Source organism: Dama dama, chromosome 25, assembly GCF_033118175.1.
Source record: "Dama dama isolate Ldn47 chromosome 25, ASM3311817v1, whole genome shotgun sequence".
NCBI lineage: Eukaryota > Metazoa > Chordata > Mammalia > Artiodactyla > Cervidae > Dama > Dama dama.
In genome coordinates this window covers 42,697,570-42,725,245 of record NC_083705.1, presented here as the reverse complement: position 1 = coordinate 42,725,245, position 27,676 = coordinate 42,697,570, and the positions used below count along the sequence as shown (strand labels likewise).

The 27,676-nt window shown below is 33.1% G+C and overlaps 1 protein-coding gene across 6 annotated transcripts in view; it reads right to left on the bottom strand.

Moving 5' to 3' along the window:
* The window catches only part of RICTOR (RPTOR independent companion of MTOR complex 2), a 125,483-nt gene that overhangs the window by 27,436 nt on the left and 70,371 nt on the right, over window positions 1-27,676 (bottom strand). For all 6 annotated transcript variants that reach the window (XM_061129903.1, XM_061129905.1, XM_061129904.1 and 3 more), the window contains 19 exons: window positions 24,149-24,216; window positions 20,851-20,918; window positions 17,288-17,370; window positions 15,871-15,958; window positions 15,169-15,259; window positions 14,990-15,056; window positions 14,779-14,859; window positions 13,076-13,176; window positions 10,968-11,133; window positions 10,575-10,676; window positions 10,406-10,452; window positions 8,799-8,934; window positions 8,208-8,407; window positions 6,906-7,032; window positions 6,349-6,513; window positions 6,101-6,177; window positions 5,590-5,668; window positions 1,344-1,453; window positions 816-903 (listed from right to left, as the gene is read on the bottom strand). In XM_061129903.1, coding sequence (XP_060985886.1) covers window positions 816-903; window positions 1,344-1,453; window positions 5,590-5,668; window positions 6,101-6,177; window positions 6,349-6,513; window positions 6,906-7,032; window positions 8,208-8,407; window positions 8,799-8,934; window positions 10,406-10,452; window positions 10,575-10,676; window positions 10,968-11,133; window positions 13,076-13,176; window positions 14,779-14,859; window positions 14,990-15,056; window positions 15,169-15,259; window positions 15,871-15,958; window positions 17,288-17,370; window positions 20,851-20,918; window positions 24,149-24,216 — 1,944 coding nt within the window. The remainder of the gene's footprint in view (window positions 1-815; window positions 904-1,343; window positions 1,454-5,589; window positions 5,669-6,100; window positions 6,178-6,348; window positions 6,514-6,905; window positions 7,033-8,207; window positions 8,408-8,798; window positions 8,935-10,405; window positions 10,453-10,574; window positions 10,677-10,967; window positions 11,134-13,075; window positions 13,177-14,778; window positions 14,860-14,989; window positions 15,057-15,168; window positions 15,260-15,870; window positions 15,959-17,287; window positions 17,371-20,850; window positions 20,919-24,148; window positions 24,217-27,676) is intronic.

Below are 27,676 nucleotides of genomic sequence, written 5' to 3'. Positions count from 1 at the left end.
TTCTCATACTATGGAGGTAATGATATTGAGAAAATCATTTAAATTTTCAGCAAATTAAAAAAAATTAATATAAAGATACACACCTCAATAATCTTCATGGATAATATAAAAATACATGAAATTATGGAGTATATTTACATAAAACTTTTGCTCTTGAGATGAATACTGATATGAAAAGGAACTGAACATCTAGGTTACTACTGTTAAGAAACACACACAAATACTTCTGTAACTATTCCTAAAATAAGAAAATGGTTATACTTATTGAAAACACCTAGTAGCAAGACATATTTCCAGTCAAAATTTGATGTGCATGCTATACTCAAAGAACAGCTGGTTGCCTAAGCCTCCAATATTTCATGAAGTATATGAGAGTAGTTAGATACTAACAAATAGAAGCTGATACTTTCAGTTTGTTACTCACCAAAGGTAACTGAGTATGTTTCAGGTTCAGTTTAATTTTCCAATGAGAGGAATGAAGAAATTCAATTTTTCAGCATGTTTTTTTTACTAAGAAGATGAACTTTCCCAACAAACTAGAAAGGAAAAGAACTTGGACCTTGACTGGGTTACTTATTCTACATAGCAAATTACACATGCAGAAGATTGTAAGTCAGGGAAACGTATGCAAGCCTGTTTATGTGTGTAAGGACTGCAAGCACAGAATGCCAAAGTCAGTTATAAGATGGAGCTTTAAAAGCAATTATACCACTGACTTTAAGGCTGTTGAGAAGTTTTTGCAAAGATGACACTTTAGTAATATTAACTTTTTTCTATTACTGTAGCTATTTAAAATAAGCAAATTATGTTTTTACCTGTACTTCCAATAAATGACAGCCTGTTTTGTGGTGTACCAGTTGTCCATAAAGATGTACAGGTAGGTAGACATGAGGACGCTGTAATCTAGTATGATAAAAATGACTGATAAACTTACTGGCTCATTGTAAACATACTAATTTACAAAATGACTTAAAATATGAGATAAACAATTAGACAATCACTCAGCATGAATAAAAATATGGAGGTGGAAAGGCATTAGAATTCTTCTAGAAAAATAATAGTTTAGCTGGTTTCAGAGTAATGGTAAGAGACCTAAGACCAGACAGACAGACGAGGGCTAGAACATGAAGGGATCTAAATGCTCTACAAGTCAGGGAATGCAAGTTATGAATGCCACTGAAATTTTGTACATTCAGTGCTGTGCTTTAAAAAGACTTTTCCTATGTCAGTGTAAGAATATCCAAGTACTCAGAAAACTTTAAAAAACGATGATTTATAACAACATGATTTTAAATTTTATGTTTGAGGACTAGCAATAAATTATTCCATTAACTGGACTATACCTTTGGTTACTCCGACGAACATAGTTGTCACCATCAATTGGCTTCCGGTAAGTGGTAAGTGCTTCATTAAGCTGTTCTTCAATCAAGTCAACATATTTTGAATTATATTCCTGGAAAATAATATTGTTTAAATTATATATATTACCATAACAACATTTACTAAATCTCTAATATGTTAGTTACCTAGCAAATCTTGGAAGCACAAATAAAAAAGAATGAACATCTTTTTCTTTGTTCAGGAAATTTGAGAAATTTTGAAGAGCATAGATATAACAAGCTATTATGAATGCAAAAATGTTCTACCATATCCATAAACTTTCTGTTTATACTCTTCTCCCATTTTCAATTAATATTTTGGGGTCCATATAATTAAGTTAAAATTTTTGTTTTTCATCTTATTTGAATTCCCTTCCTCACTAAAAACAAGCAAAAAAAAGTTTCTTAATATTAAATCCTGAAGATATTCACTAGGAATTTTAAAAGGAAATTAACTGAGTTCTATCATTTTAGAACCTTTTGGTGAAAAATAGTATCTCTTTCTTCAATGATTTAAATCAGGTCAAATGTAAAAAATATTTCCAATTAAAACCTGGAAAACTTCTAGTCAAATAATTTAAACTGAGACAGTCAATCACACTACCATCTTCATTGCAAAAGATCTCCACTTCAAACTGTTCAGAAGAAATTGGTAGAACCTCTGAAAAGCAATTTGCCAGTACTTATCCAAATTTTAAATTAATATACTTTTTGACTCAACAATTATACTTTAGAAATTTGTTCAACAAACATATTTGCACAAGTACGCAAAGAATGCAAGAATATAAAGCAAATGCTGTTTACAAAACTAAAAAGCTAGAAACAATCTCAGTGCCCAAAATACAAGAGTGATAATAAGAATTAGGGTACAGTCATATAATTTACTATGTAGCCACTGAAGAGAATTAGATAGCTCTAAATGCAAAGCTCTGGAAAGATATCTCACATATACTGCTAAAGAAAAAAATTAAATACAGTCCTATTTACAGTTGTGAATGAATTCATATGTATTTTTAATTGAAGAATATATACTTATAGATGTACAAAACATCTTTAAATGTATACAAAATGTTAACAAACATTACCTTCATAAAAGACAGTAAGGGGGCAGGGAGATATTTTTCATTTTAAATCATTTTATACTACTTCAGTTTGATGAGTTACCTTAACTCCCTACTTAGAGAAAAACTTACTTTTCCTGCTTTTCTTTTAGATTTTTTACTGTGCAAAAGTAATGTTAATAGTCTAATTATATTATCAGCAAACCAAATTATTACTACTGCTATAACACTACCATAATTTCCTCTAGACATGAAAATCTCAGTACAAAAATACAAATTAAGGCAAGTATTTTGAGCTTTATGCAGGAATAGTTACATTCATGTGGTACTGTCTGGCTAGTCTTTTTTTGACCAGTGGTAACCATGTGGAACACGCTAGCAAAGGTCAGGGTTATGGTCTCTAACAATGAAATGCAGTGAGTTTCTGGTGTGGATCATCTTGAGGATTCTGCCTCAAGGAGGCAGAGAGGGACAAGACCCCAAACGAGGGTATACCTCTAGATACTAGGAGGTACTGTAAGTAAGCAACCAGAGGAGCCACTTCTCTGGTCGAAGGAATCACAGATGAGAGATCTCCAGAGTGAAGTCTGAGGAATTTATGAACAAGAGCCCTGAGTAAAAAGAAAAATCAACATTTGAAATCTGCCCTCCCCAAAGCTAATAGCCCCAGGTAACAACAACTGCATCAGCTGGGTAAGACTGTCCATGAATTCTCATCCCTTCCTCCATCTCTCCCTCCTGCTCTAAAGCTGGAGAGGCCCTAAATCTGCAGCTGGTAAATGGAGAGGAGATAAACAATAAAAAGTGATGAAATGAACCATACCCCCTCTTTTATTGCAGGTTTCTAAGTCTGTACAAAGCCTGGGCTAGGAGAGAAAGTTTTAAATCAAATGAGTGGATTCTCAGTATGATTCTGGTCTGAATGTTTTATTACCTAGAAAAAGAGTGTCAACTTTACCATGGCATGCTGCAAACTACTGGGAGAAAACCAAACATAGAGGAAAGAGCATCAGGGCTCTGGAATCAAAAAGTGGCCCTGGCTCTGTTATTTTCAAGCTTTGTGACCTAGGATAAATTAGGTTGTTACTCATCTTAGCTTCTACATTTTCCTTCACAAAACAAAAATAATAGAAAACATTTCACAGAGTTGCTGTGAGGATTAAATGAGGTAATACTTGAAAAACACTAAGTTTAATGGTAGGCAATCACTATTCACTAATTAATTTCCCATTCGCTAATTCATTTGTGAGATAAGTTGTCTTTGTTTTTACACCTTCCATTTACTGGCTAAACTCACTATAACTGCAAGTTAGCATCTGTTTGCAACTTTCTACTGAAATTGCTCTGGCAAAATTCACCAATGACCTGTCACATTCAACAGTGTTTTTTCTAGTGTTTACCTTATCTGACCTCTCTCAAGAATATATACCACTGGTCTCTCCTTCCTGAAGCATCCTTTAGTGAAATCATTCTGATAATTTTTCCTCAGTATCCCCATCCTTTTGTTCCCCTCATTAAAGCAGAGTGTTCTCTAGGGAGCAATTTCCAGTTTTATTTTTTTTTGTTCTTTACGTTTCCCTTGGTGATCTCACTCAATTCAAATTTCAACTACTGCTATTCACTGACAACTCCCAAACTGCCATCTTCAGCTCCAGATCCACATTTCCAAGTATTTTCTGGATATCATCACTGGCCATCCCATAGGCAATAGCAGTTCAATTTATTAAAAATTTAGTATCCTCAATCTTGCAAATCACAATCTCTTAATGATGAGCCATTATTTACTCAGGCATTCAAATCAGAAACCATAAGTGTCAAGTAGTCCTCATTTATTATATCCAATCAGTTTATGAATTCTGTCCATCTTATTTTAAAAATGCCCAGAAAATGTATCTCTATCAAACCTCACCACCACTGAAGTTCATGCTCTTACCAATTTTGCTTCTAAACTAGTCTCGGTATTCCTAGATATTTTCACTTTTTTAAAGTGAGGATAATCTTCTGTTTAGGGAATGAAACTATTATGTCTTTATTTCAGTTTTCCAATTCACCAGTTACTGAAAGACTCCATGCCTGAAGTTGTATGCTTTACAGTTACAGTATTTCTTTTCCATCCAGTTTTACTGAGAGATAATTGACATCCAGCAGTGTGTACATCCAGCATAATGATTTGACTTACACACATCTGAAATGACTATCACAATAAGTTTAGTGAACATACATTATTTTATATAGATACAAAACTAAAGAAATAAAATATTTTCCCTTGTGATAAGAACTCTCAGGATTTACTCAACAACTTTTATATATAACATTCAACAAAGCTAATTATATTTATCATTCTGTATATTATATCCCTAGTACTTATAAGTATATAAATGGAAGTTTGTCTCTTTTGACTGCCTTCATCCAATTTCCTCTACCCCCACATCCCACGTCTGGTAACTATAACTATAGTTTCATTACTTTTTTTTAAATGAGACTATCTTATGAAATATGATTCAACACAGACAATATAAACAATAATCTGAATTCAACAGAAGAAAATCTGGGAATCATTTATGTTAGGACTGATTATTCTATGAGCTTCTAAGATGCTTTGGTGGTTTATAATGCTTCAAGTTAACTGAAGCCACAGTGATGACCACCTAAAGAAAAGCTAAAGAGATAAGCAATACCTTCAAACTAGCCCCTTCTTCCTAGATTTCCTTATTATGTACAATAGCAAGAAGTTTGCTCTCAGATTTATGAAAAGTCTACCCTAAAATGAGGTTTAATAATTAGATTATTATATCTGCTTGGTAGAACTGTTTTATAATCTTCAGTTAGGAAAACTGTTTCAGTTCAAAAGGGCTGTAAAAGGAACCCAAAATAAAAGAAATGATGATGGTAAGTAGGGTTGACAAATGATGCAGTAGATTAAAGCTGAAAGCAAAATTTCAACAGAAAACATACAAAATCAACAGTTCACACTATAAAATAACTGTAGCTTAAAAAATGGATAAGTATGAATATAAATAAGTAACAGAATTTTAAGACCTGACTTCATATGAATATTTAAATATTTAACTTTAATTTCAAAATTCTCAAATTTATTTTCCAAAATAAAAACTTGTATACAAACTGAAACTTATTCAACAGAAAATTACCTTGTGCCACTTTTCCAACTGTTTTGTTACATAACCCCTTTCATTCAAATAGGAAAACCCTTTTGGAATGGAGAGAAATCTGTAAAGTGCAACAGGCAACAGTTTAACATTGGGTCTCACAAAAAACTGTTTAAGAAGCTAAAGTATCTCAAACCAAATACACTTAAGCCCAAAGACTTTAAGAACAGTGCCTTAAAGAAGGCAATTATAATTTCAAATACAAATAGTTTTATAATCTTTGCAAAAAACATGAATCCAACCACAGTAAAGAAAATGTTATGAAAAGAATGAGGACACACAGAAATGAAAAAGAAACACTATGGAAAACAATGAAAAGCCAGAGTTTCAGTACTAAAGAATGCCCGATATTCTAAAACAGGCCTCTTTCAGAAGTTAACAGCTAAACTCTTTAGAGTGCTTCCTTTGCAGATTTGAATCCAGCTTTAATACACACTGCCAGAGAGCACACAAAAGAAAACATAACTACAGGAAAAATTTTCTTAAAATTTACCTCAGGAGGAGAAGCAAACCCTTGTCCCCAAGGTGAGATAAAGCTGGCTTCATCTGAATAAGTGCATGAAGATTGGCCTAAAATAAATAATTATTAGGCAAATTAATAACTGCATGAAGATAGTAAATTCTCTACTTCCAAAACCACTATATTACATACATAAAATTTCACACAGTTTTCTATCAAGTTTGAATATTTTCATAAAAACTCACATCTAAGTATTTTATCATAAGATAATGAAACTTTACCTTGTCTTCACATGCTTCATCAAGAATATCAAGGGCCTCAGAAGAAATCGTTTTGTTTTTATCATGCAGCTGGGTCACAAGTAATTCAATTCCCCAATTATTGAAGAATTCAACATTCGCTCTCAATAATACTCTTAAATGTTTTGTTGCATACAGTCTGCAGGCCTATAAAGATAAATGAGAACATTAAAAAAAAAACAAAAACCAACCACCACCATCAAACTTCACTATAGACAGTCCATCTGACTTTGTTTTAGAATAGTTTTACACTTGAAAAGGGCAGAAAGACTGGAATTGACAGTTCTAGCCCTTGATACAAACATGTTTTTTAGTCCCAGTATAATAAAATACTGTATCTATCTGGCTGCTTCAAAGCATTTCTCTTTATATAAAAATATGGGTACTGTAGTCGAGTTCTTTGGACAAACTAAAATTTAAAAATAAACTCAAATTCCATCCCATAGTCTTAAAATGTATAATTTTATTAGGCTAAAGTTTATAAAATACTGAACTAACTAGTTATGAATTTATAGTTCTACTGCCTATGTTATACTCACATCAGTGGCTGCTGTTAAGATTTTGGAAAGGATGACCCTGGCCAAACCATCTCTGCTATAGTCCAAGCTTGAAACAGTCAGTTTTAGCAAGTGATCTTGGTTTTTCAAGGAGCAAAGGTTAAGTAAACTAAAAAAATGATGAAAATAATAAAGGTTACTAGGAATTACTGTACTGATTCATTAATTCAACAAATATTTTAAACTTCCTAATAAGCATTTCTAAAAGAAAGCAGTTAAGAAATATTCCATTCTTAAAAAAGCATCAGAGCATCAAGACAACTCTAATTAAAATTTTTTTGTATTTTAACAAAACTTTTTGCCTTTTTATACTATTTGTGGGGTTCTCAAGGCAAGAATACTGAAGTGGTTTGCCATTCCCTTCTCCAGTGGACATTTTTTCAGAACTCTTCATGACCCATCATCTATCTTGGGTGGCCCTACATGGCATGGCTCATAGTTTCACCAAGTTAGACAAGGCTGTGGTCCATGTGATTAGTTTGGTTAGTTTCCTGTGATTGTGGTTTTCAATCTGTCTGCTCTCTGACAGATGAGGATTAGAGGCTTCAGGAAGCTTCCTGATGGGAGGGACTGGCTGTGGGGAAAATTGGATCTTGCTCTGGTGGCAAGGCCAAGCTTAGTAAATTTTGAATCCAATTTTCTGCTGATGGGTGAGGCTGTGTTCCTTCCCTATCGTTTGGTCTGAGGCAAAACTATGGTAGAGGTAACAGCAGTAATGGTGACCTCCTTCAAAAAGACTTATGCCAGCAGGCTCTCAGGACTGTTGTAGTAAGTGTCCCTGACCCTGCAGCAGGCCACTGTCAACCCATGCTTCCACTGGAGACTCCAGGACACTCACAGGCAAGTCTCTTGGACTGCAAGAAGATCAAACCAGTCAATCCTAAAGGAAATCAACCCTGAATATTTATTCATTGGAAGGACTGGTGCGGAAGCTGAAGTTCCAATACTTTGGCCACCTGATGAGAAAAGCTGACTCATTAGAGAAGACCTTGATGTTGGGAAAGATTGAAGGCAGGAGAAGAAGGGGACAACAGAGGACAAGATGGTTGGATGCCATCACTGACTCAATGGACATGAGTTTGAAGAAGCTCTGGGAGATGGAGGACTGGGAAGCCTGGCATGCTGCAGTCCATGGGGTCACAAAGAGATAGACACGACTGAGTGACTGAACAACAACAATAAAACTTACCAAATACAGGTGCACAGACTAAAAAGCATAGCCTTTCTGATCACATTAAAAATAAAGTTTAGGTATATATTGAGACAGAATCTAGGAATGCTCACCATTGAAATACGCTGCATTTTTCCAGCATTTTGACGCCATGTGGGTGGCAAGAAAGTGTTCCAATAAATAAAAAGTAGTGTTGACTAAGAGTAGTCAATAAACCATTATTTTGAAGGCTTCTTTCAGGTTTCATTCCAGAAGAGGCATTGAGCCACTGAACAATATCCTTTACTAGATCTTCTAAGTATCCCTGCCCATCCTAAAAGCAAATACATTATGATATTGCTAGAAAAGCAGTTAGTGTCTACAACTAGAAAAATCAACTCAATTAATCAAGTCCAAAACATTTAATAATAATGAAGTTACTAATAACAGACATTAATCTCTGAGTATCTGTTCTTTTTAATCCCATTCAATACAATGCTGCATGAGATGGTATTATTTTCCATTTTACCAAAAGAAAACCAGGTCTTCTAGAAGGCAAATAACTTGCCCAAAGTCACATAAATAGCTAGGGACTAAGGATAAAAATCTAGGTCTGGGCTCATTCTATGTCTCTAAATATAGCTTATACATATTCAAAAATAAAAGGAAGGGGGCAAATTCAGTGAAAAACATGTGCTCTGGAAAATATTGAAAGTGTCTATTACCTCTTCAGACTCAAGAAGAAATTCTGTAAACTGACAACCCACAACTGTGAGCTGTTTGGACTTGGCAAAATCCAGATCCAGATTGGCGTATAACTTACTACTAGGCTTGTAAAAATAAAGTAGTCTTCGTACAAACCTAAGATTAAAATAAAAAATCAGCAACAAAGTAATAAACCAAACAATTATTTTAAAATCTTAACCATAGCTTTTGAATATGTTTTGGGTTTAAACCATTGGGGTAAATGGCAAGAAATTTAATGAACACATTTGGTACATTCTACACACGCACGTGCACACACGCACACACACACACACACACGAATAATTCCCTTCATTATAAAAAATATCTTCATGAAATAAGAATTTTATGGTGAGATGCCTGATAGAAAATAGTGGAGAAGAAATATGCTAGCAGGAAAAATGCAAACATAACACTTCTAGAAGATACACAGTTGGATAAATATGATGAAACCACCTGGATATAAATTTTCATTCTTCTTTTTCTTTTTGACAAGTATCCATTTTATTTTACTGTTAGATCTTTTTTTTTTTACCTTATTTTAATCTTGAATATATAAATTTTCTTCTACTGTATTTTATGAATTTATACTAGATAACTGCACACAATATGTTACTATACTATGCTTTTGTCAGTTTTTCACAATTAGGCAAAAAGTCAACCATAAAAGCTTCAGGTAAAATTTAAACAACTGAATTTATAAAGCAATGGATGATATTTTCATGTTATAATTTTCAACATTATGTTCTAAGCTTCCATTTAATTTAGTTCAATTTAATTTCTACACTATTATCCAATCTAATAAAGATGCCAGACCCAGGAGTTGGAGAAACAAAGTTGAATGAGACTTCATATCTGTTCTCACAAGTCTGAAAAGTCAGTGCTATGCTTCTTTATCCCAATGTTAATTTATATGTTCTATACATTTCTCAAAATGTGAAGAGATGATAATAATCAATAATAACACCAATGATATGAACTTCTCAAAAACATGAAGTAAAAGCTCTCTTACTCAAAGAAATCAACACTGGTGGTTGGGTAATCTAAACTCAGAAGGAATAAAAATGCATAGGGTAGTAGAAAACAGCAATAATACCCTTTTAAGTACTATATATGCTATAAACATAAACTGTTTTATGGAAGGTGTGGCTGGTTAAGGGCAGTGTTAAGAGGAAGAAGAATGAATAACCCTCCAAAGTCACATGCAAAAGAAATTAGAATATTTAAAATGCCCATCTCTTTGAGAGGGAGATATTATGCTCTTAACATATCATTCTCGTATGTTAGGGCCAGGATTAGTACATGGCTGATACTCTTGATTTGAGAAAACTTTTATCTTAAGTACTTCATTTGTTCCAAAACTAAAATCAGAATGTAAGTAACCAGAAAAAAATTAGTTGATGCTTTTTGGTTATAAAACACAAGCTATGTATAAAAATATATATATAGTATGTACCTACTGAATACCAACAATTAAAAAGTAAGAATGTATGTTTAAAACATCAATTATTACTTTTAACAGTTATCAGACGTAATATAATTCAAATTTAAGTTCTTTACATTTAAATGCAAAACAGTTCTTACATACCTGTGCAACTGTTCATCTTTATAGTTTCTTAGATTTACATTTGGCCACTAGAAAAACATAATATGTTATATTATGGACTTATTAATTCCTAAACATATAATTATGATAAATTGCAATGAATAATAAAATGAAAACAATCAAGCCATTACCAAGAAGTATCCTATCATACCTTAAGGATGGTCCCAATAAGATTCCAATTCCATTCAAGATTCTCTTTATGTTGAAGGACTTGGCTATCTCTAAGGTTCATTAGAAGAGCTTCCTCTGTATCCTAAATCACCAGAAAATAATAAGAAAAATTAAGAAAAACTGGCCTTACATCAAATAACAGTTGAAATTTTAAAAACAAAAAGAAAAATTTTTCATTTAAGGAGAATTATCAAGGTTTTTTAAAAAGTTATCAAAACTCAGCTCAACTGCCCAGTCATTATAAAACTTAGAAGCTTTTTGAAAAGTCATATGCATCAATAAAACTGCTAACTCAAGCATGTATATGCCTACTAAAATACAGTGGTTAAGAATTAGGAAATTAAAGTAAAAATCACATCTTCTGCATCAGTACCTTAAGAACAAATATATCTTTCTGAGCTCGGAGATATTGATCCCGTTTCTGATGTGTTGCAATTGCTTTCTGAATAATGTGATCTAAATGAAGGCTATAGGGTTTAGGTCCTCGTTTTTTCATTTCATGGAAGCGTTTTAAACAGTTCAAAGCTGCACTGGCTCGCCTAAATGAGGAAAAAAATTCAATTAATACTGTAGGAGGGATAGCATAATTTTAAAGAGATCACTTTGGTAAATTATTCTATTGAAACAAACATAAATGCAGGCTAGATACTGTTACTAAGAGGTATATGATTTAATCAAATTTGGAACCACAAAGAAAAGAAAAAAAACAAGAACACTGCTGATTTGTATGAAGAAACACTAATTATTCAGATTCAACAAAACATACTAATTTTTTCTTACAGTGGTGGTGGTACAGTTGTATGTTAGTTTTAAGAAATCCCTCCTCAAGGTCCAAACTGAAGTTTTACATATTTTCTTATTTTAAAACTCTGCTTTTCACATTTAAGGCCTTGATCCATATGAAGCTGATTTTTTTTTAAGGTATGAGGTTGGATAACCAATGATTCCAATATTAACTGAACAGTCTGTATTTTCCCTACTAATCTGCAACTGTAAATGGAATCCTTTTAAAAATTATTTTTAATTCCCTTCTTGTGGTATATAAAAAATACAGTTTTCAAGAATTTGGTGGCAGTCAAGTCTCAACTTCAGAAATTGTAATAAATACAAACTGGATTCAAAATGTAAAAACCTTGAGATGTGCCCAGATTGGCAAGTACTTATCAGTAAAAAGACAGCTTACCAAGCTCAAAAAAAAATTCTATTATTATTATTGGAATTTTGAAGGTAAATTTGAATTCCTGATGAATACTAAAATCCATGTCCAACTTCAGAAATTGTAATAAATACAAACTGGATTCAAAATGTAAAAACCTTGAGATGTGCCCAGATTGGCAAGTACTTATCAGTAAAGACAGCTTACCAAGCTCAAAAAAAAAAATTCTATTATTATTATTGGAATTTTGAAGGAAAATTTGAATTCCTGATGAATACTAAAATCCAGGGCCATAAGCTGACTCAGAGAGTTCAGGTCTACCAGGTTTTGAGAAAGTACATTTTTCCATGAAGAAACTACTAAAATAAGAGCTGAATGCTACCAATACCAATGTAAGCCTGAAGTCAGAACTGATGATCCCTAATGCTCTCAGTTTATAATACAACTTCAACCTGTTAAATAATAGTATTCTCATTGGTAGATTTTAAATTAATAAAAAAATACTATTTATTTATAGTGAGGCCCTTATGTGTACTTTTAAGTTAATAAAGCTAACTAAACTTATGAGAATTATAGTATAACTTAACAAAAATTCCTATGAAGAACATTTTAAAACTTCATGAAAAAAAAAAAAGAAACCTAAATATATAAAATTTTTCTGATCATAAGAGGAAAAAAAAAAAAAGACATCCCTGGACGAGACACAATCTTTATCAGATGAAAAAAGATTTCTACTATCACTATACAATCAAGCTCCTCCACCTTACATTTTAAATTTTATTATTAGTCCTCGAATTCCAGCAGAGTTACAGCTGTATTACCATACTTGAGTTTATAAATTCTGTATTTGTAATATTTCCTTCAGCATTAAGGGTTTAGCTTACTTCAATGCCTAAAGTATGGGCAACTAAATTCCAAAATTTTTCTCCTCAACATTTTTAACCCCATATATTAAAAAAATTACACTTAGTCTTTGTGCTTTAATCTGATACAATTTAGATACTGAGAAAGAGACTGAATTGTTGTTCAAAACATACAATAGTCCAAAAAACTCACAATCCCAATATTTTTACTGATCTAGTAGAAATTTTATGTCCTTGTCCAGAAACACATGAGAAAAGGTTGACTTTACCAAGCCAAAATCCTTTGTAGCCTAAAATACAAGTTATTTTAAAAAACTACAAATTTTCCTCTTATCCAAAGGCTTCCCTAAAAGAATTCTCAGGAATAACCTATATATACTACTTTCTTAAAAAGAAGATAAGGACATCTAAGTGGCTAATAAATATACTAGGCACAAACTTTGCTAGAACTTGGACACTTACAATCTCTTTTCCTTAGGGATATCAAAGGATGCAGCCATATTCATTAGGGTTGGCAGGCAGTGCAAATGATGGCTATGTGAATGAGGAAGAATTGTGTTTGCCTAAAATGAAAAATAGTTATTTTATAAAAAGTTGAAAAAGAGTATTTTATGTTATAGATTATCCACAGATATAATGCTAAAGACTGAGATTTTACTTATGAAGTTAATTATTTACTTTCTAATACATACTTACTATTTTTATCTTATTTACTTTCATCAAGGATGACATGTAACAAATACAAGGATACAGGCTCAGATTACATTAATAAAACTATAAATTCCATAGATCCTTTATCATAACTTTAAATTATAATCTTAAGTGGTACCCAATTAAATTCAATTCTTAAATAATGTAAAAGGATGATAGGTCAAAACTTAGATTCAGTGCTATAATGTTATGCTAAAAGTAGGATTTAAAATGCTGGATGCAACATCATAATTTACGAGTTTACCTCTTAGGTTTAAAAGCCAGCTTCTCAAAAGAGGTTTGTCTCATAATTCCAACAATCTTTAAAATAAGAAACTTGCCTTCTGCTTTCCAAACAAAATCTGCAATATTAATTCTTTCGTAGATGGGCTAAACAGAGCAAGTGGCTAAATAACTTACTGATAAACAAGACAGTTATCATTAAACTGCTTAATTCTCTTTTCCTCACTCACAAAGCTGAACTTCTATATAGACAAAACCCTGGTGATGGAGGGGACCAAACACAACTATAAAAACAAAAAATAATCTGCCAGTAATAACAAGCCATAACATAATTTCAAAAGATTTGCCATAGGGTTACTTCTTCTTTAATGAGTTCAGAGTGGTTCTTTTTATTTAGTATTTTATTAACTAATGGGCTTCCCTGGTGGCTCAGACGGTAAAGAATACACTTGCAATGCAGGAGACCTGGTTCAATCCTTGGGATGGGAAGATCCCCTGGAGAAGGGAAAGGCTACCCACTCCAGTATTCTGGCCTGGAGAATTCCATGGACAGAGGAGCCTGGCAGGCTACAGTCCACGGGGTTGCAGAGTTGGACATGACTGAGCGACTTTCACACTTATTAACTAACAGACTTAGAAATATAAATTTCTAACTTGCAAATGATCAAAGTACCCTCACTGCTTCATCTGCTAGGAGTTGGAAATGATCAGATCACTTGGCTAGCTCCTTGTTTCCACAAATTACTGATGTCATAAAACCATGTCCCCTCCAAAAAGATTCCCACCTTTCAAAACAAACCTCAACTGACAAGTTTACAAAGGAGTACATGTTCAAATAAGGCAGTTAAATTTAGATTTTTCCTTCACAAAGTTTTCTAAAATTCAGGCACTGACTGTTACCAATTCGATCCCTAGCTGACTAAAGTAATATCTATAGTTTTGTAATTTTTAGGAAGGAAGTCACTCTAAAGATTCTAAAGAAAGATATTTATGGACTCAAAATGTCAACATTGAAAGTGAGTATTCAGTACTTTATATTTTTTCCATTTAAAAAACTAGCATATATATATATGATACAAAGTATCAAGGGCTCTTTGTAATGTAAAGGTATATATCCAAATAAATGCAAACTTATGTTTTTGAGATAATGCAAAGTAACACTGTTAAAATAGCCTTGTTTCATAAATTAAAACATTAATGTACAAAACATAATTAAAAGTTGTTAAACTTACCATATGTAAAAGTTCTCCTAAAAGGATGGTGGCTCTAACTGAGATATGGTCATCACTGTTTGTTATTACCTCAACCAAACCCTTTGAAAATAAAAAGAAAACAGCATAGTTGCAAAATAGCATACATGAATGAACACATCTACGCATCATGTTTGTTGCTGTGAAAGAACTGTTAGAGGAAATAAAATAGAAAAAGGTTTATAATTCTTACTTCTAAAAGTCCATTACGAATAAATGCTGAGAGTATCAGTGCCAAATAATTATCCATGAGGTCTGGCCTGGAAATAAATACAGCACAGAAATATTTAAATCTTGTTCCATACACTAGAAAATTTAACATAACAATAGGAACTGTAATAAATCTTTATTATTTCTGTACTTAAATTCTACCTGGATCTGGCACGATGAGGAAGAATAGTTTTTGCCTCAGCTGCTACAAAGCCATCTGAAAGCCTCCAACTGTCTTGGAATCTACCTGGATCTAAAATAAATTTAGATAGTTAGAAGAAAATAATACATCAATGAAACACTTTAAATAACCATCAGCTAAACAGGCTATCCATGGACAGAGGAGCCTGGCAGGTTACACTCCACAGGGTCGCAAAGGGTCAGACACGACTGAAGTGATTTAGCACAGCATAGCATACAACCAGGCTATAAATAATTTTAACTGTTGGCTAAAAAAAAAAAAAAAATGATTTCTGTAAATGAAGGGTTTACATAAATCTAACTTTAACTTTCTTCATTGAAGGCTTTAGAGTCATTTAGCTAAAATAAAATTTTAAAAATCAAATAATCTGAGAACTGCAAACAGTTTCTTATTATCTCCTCTCTTTCCTTCTTGATCCATCCTTCTATTATTAATTTCACTGCTAATTTCAGGAGCTAGGGTGATGGAGAAGAAATTAAAATTTCTTTTTAGAAATTCACCTGAGATTTTATTTTTATATTAATTTTATGCCACAAATATGCAATAAGAAAAGAAAATGATATTCAATACTTATTTTAGTACCTTGGAGGGACTCTGCCTCCATTAGGTAAGTCATTTAAAAAATTACAATATATGAACAGTGAATGCACTTCAATACTTACCTACACTGAGCAGTGCTTCTATGAACTCTTCAGTCACAACAGGTAGAGGAAGACGAAATATATCATAAAGCACTTCAAGGAGACCTCGCTGAAAGTAAAAAAAAAAATACAGTTCATTTATTTTTACAGAATAAATCTTCACTTAAAAATTTTTAAATGTCCTATTCACCGATTTAAAAATTGGTAAAAACAGAACTACTATATTTTAGAAAACTACTGTATCTGCCTATATTAGAGAAAAGTACTGAATGCTTACTACATATACATGATGTAACTTTTTCAATAAATCTTGTATTATCCCCATTGTACACATGAAGAAATAGATTTAAAGGTTAAAAATAATTTGCCTAAGGTCATGGAGCTATAAATAATAAAATTAGGAGTCAAACCTCAGTCTGGCCAAACTCAAAAGAGCATGTTTTTTTGCTGAGTAAGAAGTCAACTGAACTGGAACCTTTAGTTCCCTGCTTATAGATATTTCCACCCTTAATAAAATCCTTCCATGGTTTAGATGCTTTTATTTTTAGTTCACATTTTAAGCAAGGCACCTCTAGCTAATATTTATACTAATAATTAGAAACAGGGGGGCAAATTTTGTTCCTTTGAACATTAAAAGAAAAACGTAGAAGGGGAAAAGGAAGAACCTTGTGAAGAGTTAATTTTTTTCCCTCTAAGTTCAATCTGTTTTAGCTGTTTTATACAATTCTTATAATTAATAATTTAGAAAGTGAAGTGTTAGTTACTCAGTTGTGTCTGATTCTCTGCACCTCTGCGGACTGCAGCCCGCCAGGCTCCTCTGTCCATGGAATTCTCCAGGCAAGAAAGCTGGAGTGGACTGTCATTTCTTTACCCAGGGGATCTTCCCAACTCAGAGACAAAACCTGGGTCTCCTGCATTGCAGGCAGATTCTTTACCATCTGAGCCACCAGGAAAGTCATAATAATTTAGGACTATGTCTAATAATTAAGCATATAAATACCCCAATTTTAATCAAAACCACTACTCATAACATAAAAATAAAAGTTAGAAGGTGTAAGTTGCATAACTATTATGTTTACTTTTCCCTAAGTATAGTTTTCTGTATTGCCTGAAACTTTTACAATGAGAATGCCCCTGTGAAATGTCTATGCTTTTTATTAAATAAAGTGTAGTTAATTTCAAAGAAAGAAAAGGCATAATTAATGTCATATTTTAATCTAATTTTAATATATCCACAGTTCCTACAACAGCATTGTTTCAAATGATTCATATTATTATCCTTAGTGTTCAACTAAGTGGTAAATATTTATTCCTGTATTTTTAAAATGTTCTGTGATACAGATTAACAATTCATGAGGAAAAACACCACCTGAAACTTTTCTCCAATTAATTTCCTCCACTAAAATTCCAGGAATGATACAGAGTAATTTTTACCTACCCTTATTTCCATATTTGGAATGCAAAGTACTCCAATTAGAGACTGAATCCCAGAGTTTCCAGGTTTACATAAATTAATAATACCTATAAAGGATAAAAAGAAAAAAAAGATCACTGATTTGAATTTCAAAAGATGTATTCATAATACAAAATGTTACATTTTTCTAAGCTAAATTACACTATTATATTATTTGATCATCGTAAGTGATAGTGTATTTCAAATATTCTCTGAATTTTCCAACTAAGTAGAGATTATGAATAATTTTACCATTTAAATTACATCCAAAAAGGTTCTCAAGAAATTCTGGGCTACTCGGCAATAGAAATAAAAGCAAAAGTATGGCTTTCTCTGGGTATATGCTCAGGAGTGGGACTGCTACATCGTATGGTAGCTCTATTGATATTTTTAGTTTTTTACGGAATCGCCATATGGTTCTCCAATAAATAGTGGCTGTTTCAATTTACATTCCCAGTAACAGTGTAGGAGGGGTCCCCTTCTCCACACCTTCTCTACATTTACTGCCTACAGATTTTTTAACCATGCCACTCTGATCAGTGTTAGGTGATACCTCATTATAGTTTTGATTTGCATTTCCTAATGATATTGAGCATTTTTCCATGTGCTTTTTGGCCATCTGTATGTCTTCTTTGGAGAAATGTCTATTTAGACCTTTCACCCATTTTTTGCTGAGTCATTTCAATTGGGTTTTTGATACTGAGTTGCATGAATCATTTATATATTTTGGAGATTAATCCCTTGGTCAGTTGCTTCATTTACAAATATTTACATTTACACTTACAAATATTACAAATACTTACATTTACAAATATTACAAATATTATATTTACATTTACAAATATTACAAATATACCTCCCAGTCTGAGGTATGGTTCCCTTGGCTGTGCAAAAGCTTTTAAGTTAAATTAGATCCCATTTGTTTATTTGGGTTTTTTGTTTTGGTTTTTTCACTACTCTAGGAGAAATGAATTAAAAAAAATTAAAAAAAGATCAAGATGTGATTTGGGTAAAAGGGGGTTCTGCCTATGTTTTCCTCTAAGAGTTTTATAGTGTCTGGCCTTAAAGGTCTTTAATCCATTTTGAATTTATTTTTGTGTATGGTGCTAAGAATGTTCTAATTTCATTCTTTTATATGTAGCTGCCTAGTTTCCCAGCACCAACCACATATTGAAGAAACTATCTTTTCTCCACTGCATATTCTTGCCTCCTTTGTCATAGATTAATTGACCATAGGTGAGTGGGTTTATTTCTGGGCTTTCTATCCTTTTCTATTGATCTATATATTTCTGTTTTTGTGCCAATACCATAACATTTGAATAACTGTAGCTTTGTAGGATAGTCTGAAGTCAGGGAGACTAATTACTCTAGCTCCATTTTTTCTTTCTCAAAATTGCTTTCACTTTTTGGGGCCTGTGTTTCCACACGAATTTTTGTTCTAGTTCTGAGAAAAATGCCACTGGTAATCGAAGAGATTGCACTGAATCTGTAGACTGCTTTGGAGAGCACAGTCATTTTCACAAACTAAGAACATGGTATACCAAGAATATGTGGTACATATATACAATGGAATACTACTCAGCAATAAAAAAGAAAAAACTATGCCATTTGCAACAACGTGGATGAACCTGGAGACTGTCATGCTGAGTGAAGTAATTCAGACACAGAAAGACAGATATGATATTGCTTATATGTGGAATCTAAAGAAAAGGGGACAGGATACAAATGAACTTACTTACAAACCAGATGTAAAGTCACAGGTGTAGAAAACAAACATGGTTACCAGGGGACAGAGGTGGCGATACATTGGAAGACCAGGACTGACATATATATACACTATGTATAAAGCAGGTAACTAATAATAACCTACTGTATAGCACAGGGAACACTGTTCAATACTTTGTATTGGCCTATTTGAGAAGAAAATGTTTTTTTTAAAAGGACATGTGTAACTGATTCACTCTGCTGGACACCTGAAACTGACACAACACTGTAAATCAACAGCAGTCCAATGAAAAATTTTTATAAGAAAAGCAAAAATGAACAAATAAGACCTAATCAAATTTCTAAGCTTTTACATAGAAAGGAAACCATAAACAAAATGAAAAGACAACTTACAGAATGGGAGAAAGTATTTGCAAATGATGCAACTGACAAGGGATTAACTTCCAAAATATCTAAACAACTCATACAAGACAGTAACAAAAAAACAAAGCAATCTAAAAAAAAAAGGGAAGAAGACCTAAGTAGATAGGTCTCCCCATAACACATGCAGATGGTCGACAGGCCCACAAAAAGATGTTCAACATCACTAATTATTATTAGACAAATGCAAATCAAAACTACAATGAGGTATCACCTCATACCAGTCAGAATGTCCATCATTAAAAAGTCTACAAATAATAAACATGGGAGAGGCTGTGGAGCAACAGAAACCCTCTCACACTATTGGCAGGAAAGTAAATTAATGTAGCCATTATAGAAAATAGTATAGAGATTTCCTTAAAAACTAAAAATAGAGTTACCATATGATCCTGCAATTCCACCCCTGAGCATATATCCAGAGAAAACCCTAATGTGAAGAGATACATCCACCCCAGTGTTCACTGCAGCACTATTTTAATAGTCAAGACACAGAAGCAACTTAAATGTCCATCAACAGATAAAGAAGATGTGGTATATATATAAAATGAAATATTATTCAGTCATAATATAGAATAAACTAATGTCATATGTAGCAATACAGATGGACCCAGAGATTATCATCATACTAAATTAAGTCAGACAGACAAAGACAAATACCACATGATATCACTTATATGTGGAATCTAAAATATGATACAAATGAACTTATTTATGAAAATATAAACAGACTTGCAAACAGAGAAAACAAACATATGGTTACCAAGTGGGAAAAGAAGTGAGGGAGCAATAAATTAGGAGTTTGGGATTTATAGATACACACTGCTATATATAAAATAAATAAGGTCCTACAGTATATGTATAGCACAGACAACTATATTCATTATAACAAACCATAATGGAAAGAATATGAAAAAGAACATATATACACATATATCTATATACCTATATAGATATATATCTGAAGCACTCTGCTATACACCAGAAACACATTGTAAATCAACCATATTTCAATAAGAAATTAAATTAAAAAAATACATCCCAAAACACAATAAAGAAACAAAAGGAAAGATATTTGAGACTACTATCTTGCTTATAAGGTATTTATAACATTCTATATTATAGTTTAAGGTAAGAAACTTTAGCTATGTATTCAACTAACATCCTTAAAATCTTTTTTGGTATAGATCATGTTCAAATTTTTTATTTAAATGCCCAGGTTATCATCAGCAATGCTGACTTAAAATGGTCAATTTTAATACTGTGTATTAAACCCCTCTTGGTTCTAATGATAACACACAAAAAAAGACCATGTTAACATTTAAATGAGATGCTACAATAAGTTAACATTTGAAAAACTAGTCAAGTTTGTCTTATACAATATAAAGTAACACAGAGGAACTTACCTGCCCATGACCGGAATGTTGCTATGATTCCCATTTTACTGGCTAGAAACCTTGCTTCTCTGTCTTCTCTGTTGGGTGGGGTGGGGGTAGAGTCAAAGAAATTAAATGTTTAAATAAAAAGTAAGTTTTTCCCTATTACTATATCAGAGTAAGAGCTATCACTACTTAATATTTAAATATTTACACAGGAAATTTAAAATACATTAAAAAAAATAAAGACAAGATCTACCTCAAAGCAAATTACTCAAATATCTGATCATGCCTTCCCACATGTGAAATTCACGTCTTAAATTATAAATTCTGCTTTCCTGAGTTCTACTTTTCCTGATCTTCCTAAAAACTATTCAGGAAGCTCATCAACACCTGTAAGCATTAGCAATACCACCAGCTTGCTTAAGAGGCATCTCTGTCAAAAGACTGCCCTTTAGCAAAGAAAATGACCACATAAACCTCTTACTGTTACTGCACGTGTTCTCTTTACTTCAAAAATCTTGTCCCAAACTTATCTGAGCAAGCTTATTCTATTTATTCTACCAAGCAAGCTCAACAAGCCATATATTCACTGATTATTATTAAACAATTAGATATTATTATTAATTTACTTCTAAGTTCATTCAAGTTGTTGGCAGAATTCACTCTCTTGCTGTTGTACAACTGAGGTTTCAGTTTTCTGTCAGCTGGGGCCTACTGACAACTACTTTCTTCTTTTATAATTGGTATCCAATCATCTCACTTGTTTCTTTCTATGTAATAGTTAATGACAATCAATTAACCAATAGAACTATTTACACTGTCAAACACTGTTCATGTATGGCATATTGCCAGTTTTAATACTTAATTAGCAATCATGTACATTTACGCTACCTCAACCATCTCTACCCTGTCAATGGTCCATTTCTTTTCCGTGCCGTATTTTTCACTTTTCCAATAAAGTTCTTAACAGTTTAAGAATACAAAAATCCAGAGAGTTGGTAAGGGAAAAAAAACATAAAGAATAAAGAACAGTGAAAGAAAATCAAATTAAACAATGGTAGGCAGCAGTTTATAAAAGTGGAACGAAATAGTTAAAAATCCCCCCCACACATACAGACCAACCACTCTGAGCTCTGCTGTACTAATCAACACGAGACTATAACAGAAACTAAAATGGGGACACCAGGTGGTGGAAGAAATGATTTTTAGTTAACTGTGTGACTAAGCTTTTGGTGCTCCATATCTTAAAAATGTTTGTGATACACTTGTATTGACTGCCTGGTAACCCATTTTCTAACCTATTCAATAAATTGGTAGTTTTATTGAAAAAAAAACCACAAAACCCATCCATTTCCTTATGCCCTAGCCATAATGTACCCATGCTACAGAAATTGCCCATACTCCAGAAACTTAAAGAAAGCAAAGTATTGAACCAAACAGGAAAGATAGGATTTTGGTGGAATACACTCCCTACCCAACCACAACTCTAAGTACCCTGGTTCATTTCTTACTTATCCTGGTAGGCAAAATTCAAAAAATGCCCCTGTCTTCTCAAGACTCCAGGTCCTAATCCCTGGATCCCTATGAATATGGTATCACTGCCATGACTGTGATTAAGTTTATATCATACAGCCCAACAGACCTTAAGATACGGAGATCATCTGGTAGGTTGGATCTGGAGAGCTTTCTCTAACTGGAGGGAGAAGAGGGTGTCAGAGAGAGATTCAAAGCACAAAGATTCAAGGAACTTCTGTTGTGTTTGAAGATGGAGAGTGCCATGTGCCAAGAAAAGAAGGTGGGCTTTAGCAGCTGAGAGAAGGCCACAGTTGACAGCAAGAAAATAGAACTTCAGTTGTACAAGAGCAAGGAATGAATTCTGCCAATAACCTGAGTGATCTTAGAGATAAACGGATTCTTCACTAAAACCTCCAGATGAGAACCATGCCAGACCTCTCACCTACTGAACTGTGAACTAATAAACTGACGCTGTTTTAAACCATTGTATTTGTAATGGTTTGTCACACAGCAATAGAAAATGGATACATTCTTCATCAGTAAGGAGAATGCCCAAGTGTCATAGGGTGCCAAGAAAGAAAGAGGCTGAAGAATCTCAATTCAGAACTTAGCAAAAATAAAGTCTGAGAAATCTTAACTAGAGAACAACTATTCTTAATTTCTTAGCTCAAGAAATGATGTTAGTTAGCATGCAATGTATCCACAGTGATGGAGGTATTTCAAGATATGAAAGCGCTATTTTTAATTCTGGAAAAAAATGAAAAACAACAAAAATATGCCCATTTACAATGTTCCCAAACTTAGTGGAGGAATTTAAAAAACATGTTATCTCTAAACATAAGTATATCTGCAATTCAACAAACCTACTATGCTACACCTGATAGCATATTTATTGGAATTGTGTCATTGGCAAAACTCCACAGATAGTGTATTATTTGACCTCTAAATCAATTCAAATATAATTATTCCAGCATTCCTAGTGAACACGTACTTTTCTCTCCCAAAAGACTCTGAAAAATCATCCTACTTCGTTTCTGGAAAATAATATTTCTCTCCTTTTATTTCCCTATTAACCTTACTCTCAAAATTCTACATGGCTTATCTTTCTGCATACTCAATTTAAGGCAGCTGTTCATTCTACTCATTATTATTTGATCCTTTTAGTCTTTCAATGTAATTATGCTAAAAATATGTACAATGGTGCTGGAGAAGACTCTTGAGAGTCCCTTGGGCAGCAACATCAAACCAGTCAATCCTAAAGGAAATCAAGCCTGAATATTCATTGGAAGGACTGATGCTGAAGCTGATGTTCCAATATTTCAGTCACCTGATGCACAGAGCCGACTCATTGAAAAAGTCCCTGATGCTGGGAAAGACTGAGGGCAGGAGGAGAAGGGGGCAACAGAGCATGAGATGGTTGGGTAGCATCACCAACTCAATGGACATGATGAGTTTGAGCAAACTTCGGGAGACAGTAAAGGACAGGGAAGCCTGGCATGCTGCAGTCCATGGAGTCGCAAAGAGTCAGACATGACTTAGTGACTGAACAACAACAAATGTACAATAGAGAAATGACTAAAGGTTTAGGTTTCTACTGCCACCTACCTTAGATTTATTAAAATAAGAAACTAATTCCAAGTCTTTAAATTTCCCAAAAGATTACTTTTAATTTTTTAAGCCATAGTTAATTATGAGAGAACTACAATATAACTCCATGAAATAGGAAATTTACTTAAACTCATTTTGCTCTGGCTTGACATACAAATCAGGCAAATCTAAAAGTTTTAACAGCAACACACATGGTACTCACTTTAGCTGTCCTTCAGCTGTATCTGGACTATGTCTGTAGTGAAAATCAGTATAGGGTGCTAAAATTCGCTAATAAAAGGAAAAAGCAAGAAAAAGAAAAGAGTCCTTATTATAAAATGCACTTTTCCTTGAACAAGCTAAAATTCATCCAACTTCTCTGTATCTCTAATAATCCCAACTAGAGCTTATTTGAAGAGCCTATTTCTTCAAACTCATCATCAAGGAATATATTTGAGTGATTTCTTTTAATGTACAATTTTTGAATTTTTAAATTGACAGGTACCGTACCTATTAAACAGTGCATAAATCACGAATGTGAGGTTTGACAGATTTTTCTCAAACTAAACACACTCACTGTAACTAGCATCCTTGGAGCCTCCTTCTTCTCCCCTTTGTTCTCACCCCAAGATTACTACACAGATTTCTAACACTATGAGTTAGTGTTGCCTATTTTTGAACATTATTTAAACGTCTTTTATAAATTCCATTCTTTTTGTCGCTAGTATAAAGAAATCCAAATTATTTTTGTGTGTTGTCCTTTGTATTTAGCAACCTTGTTAATAAGCTCATGTATTTCAAACTTAAACTACTATAACTCATTTACTTAACCCCCCTGCTCTGCACTGATTACATTATTGTGGTCTGAATTTTATTTTAAAATACTTAAGACATCACAAATACTGCTTTTGACAATAAGTAGTCTTTTATATTTAGTCATATGTGTACCTTTTTTTGCCACCCTTCATTCTTTGCATTTCCTTGTCTCAGATCATTTTTGTTCTGACTAAGGATTCCCTTTAAGCTTCCTCTGTGTCTGTCTCATTTTTTAAACAACAATAAATATTTATTATCTCACATAGTTTCTGTGAGTCAGGACTCTATAAGAGTTTAGCTGTGCGGTTATGACTCAAGGTCCATCATAATATCGCAGTAAAAATATTGGTCTGGGCTACAGTCATCTCAAGGCTTGACTAAAGCTGTAGGATCTGCTTCAAAATGGTTCACTCACAACATGCAACTGTTATCAACAGGGCTGAGTTCCTTCTCATGTGTGCCTCATTATAGGCTGCATTACTGTCTTCATGATATAAAGGCAAGGAATCCAAGAAAGAATAGTGTTTGTTTCTTTAGATTTTCTTGGGTCTTTTTACGTTAGTCTAAAAAATCTTTATTTTACCTTTGTTTTTGAAAGACATTTTCTCTGGGGTGCTGCTGCTGCTGCTGCTAAGTTGCTTCAGTCGTGTCTGACTCTGTGCGACCCCACAGATGGCAGCCCACTAAGCTCCTCTGTCCCTGGGATTCTCCAGGCAAGAATACTGGAGTGGGTGGCCATTTCCTTCTCCAATGCATGAAAGTGAAAAGTAAAGTGAAGTCGCTCAGTCGTCTCTGACTCTTAGCGACCCCATGGACTGCAGGCTACCAGGCTCCTCCGTCCACGGGGTTTTCCAGGCAAGAGTACTAGAGTGGGGTGCCATTGCCTTCTCCTTCTCTGGGGTAAGTGACATTATTTTCTTTTGCACTCTAAAGATGCCATTCTACTGTCTTCTGGTTCTAAAATTTCTGTTGGGAAATAGGCTGTCAGATTTGTTCCTTTGAAAGCAGTCTTTTTTCCTCAAGCTGATTTTAAGATTTTTAGTTATCTTGGTTTTCAACTATCTTACCATGATGTACCTATGAGTTGTTTTCTTTATCTTGAGTTTTCTGAGCTTTATGAAGTTTCACTAGTTTTAAAAACAAAGTGCTGACCACAGTTTCTTTGGATATTTGCTTCTGCTCATTCTCATTCTTCTCCAAAGACAACAATTATGTTTCATTCCTTTTGTTCTGTTCATTTACTTCCTATTACCCACCTGCAAATGCTTTGATCTTTGACTTCTCTTTCAGTTTACTAATGACACCTTCTTGTCCAAAATGAGTCTTTAATTTCATCCAGTTCAGAATTTCAGGTATTATATTTTTTGATGCTAACTCCATTTGATTTATTTTTCATATTCCAATTAGATGGTAAAATTCTCCATTATTTCATCTATTTTCTTCTTTTTCTCCATTTTTCTTATTAAGTTAGTCATGGGTGTTTTAAAATCTTTTCCCTCTGGCTCCAATATCTGAATCACCCGTGGATATGCGTCTATGGAATTCCTTTTGAGTTTTCAATTACACAGTCATAACCTTTTGCATGTATCCTTTTTCACTTACATAGTCAAATTTCTGACTGAATGATGGACACTGTAAATTTGATTAAAGGTTCCAAATGACGTTATCTCCATTAGAAACGGTTCATCCTTTCCTCTGTAGTCAGGTTAGTTAAAGGGAGTGATCAGCTTATTCTAATCACCGAGTTAAACTGAGACAACACTACAATTTTGTTCAGATTTCAGTGTACCTTTGGTTTTCCTGTTTCTAAAGAATGGACCTCCAAACTGTAAACAGAGATTTTAGCAAACTTTTTTTTCTCTTCAGCAGTGAGAGACTGGGTATTTTTTCTACATACTTCCTAAGCTTTGAACTTAAATCTTTAAGTACTCATCCAGAATTGCTTCAGAATTTGGAACTTGTCAAGAACAGGAAAAAGTTATCAAATTAGAGTGAAAATTTATAAAAATATAATTAATAAAAATGGGGACAAGATTCTCTTAACAGCAGACTCGAGGATGAAGATAACGATAAAGTAGAAGATAATGATAATTAATGATTTAATATCCAAGGCAATCAGTATTTATTGAATATTAACTAGGTGTTAAGTACTAACTAAAACATTTATGTAGATTGGACCGAATATATGTAAAACACTTGGAAATATTACCTAACTTATTATAAGCTTTACAAGAATGCTAGTTGCTATTACTATTACCGTTATTATTATAGTATTTATTCTTCACAATAATTAAAGTAAAAACCATGACTTTTATTTTACCTAGTGAAAAATGGATCCAAAAGAGGTTAATAACTTGCCCCACATCATAAACCTAGTAGGCTGTAGAACAAAAAAATCAAAACCAGATCTGTAAAGCCTGAAGTCCATGCTCTCAATCACTCTGCTATACCAGGGGAATCTTGTTAAAGAAAAAAGAACTAACATTTGTAAAAAAACAAGAGAGAAGCAAAGATGGTAGTGTACTTAAAAAGTTTACCGTATTCTTTGAGGGTTTTTTCATATACACAAAGGCTTTGCTAATCTGCTGTACGATTATAGAGGTAAAAAAAAAAAAAACAGGTCTATACACATCTTTCTTTATTGTGATCATCTCTCCAATCTTAAAAGCAGTTTCCCCACTTGTTAAAGAAAAAACTTAAAGCAAAATACACTATGAAATATCAAAAATACCAGCTCATTCCCACTGGACACCCATGAATAATGTATTTAAAATCATTTATTAAGGAAAAAATTGTACTGAAATTTGTTAATGATACAAGCTAATGTCAATTTTATAGTATCAAAATATTTCTAGTAGCCCTAATAAAACCAGAACTATAACATTTAAGACAAGTTTCATAAAATGATCTAAACAGGCAAAATAGGGAACAATAA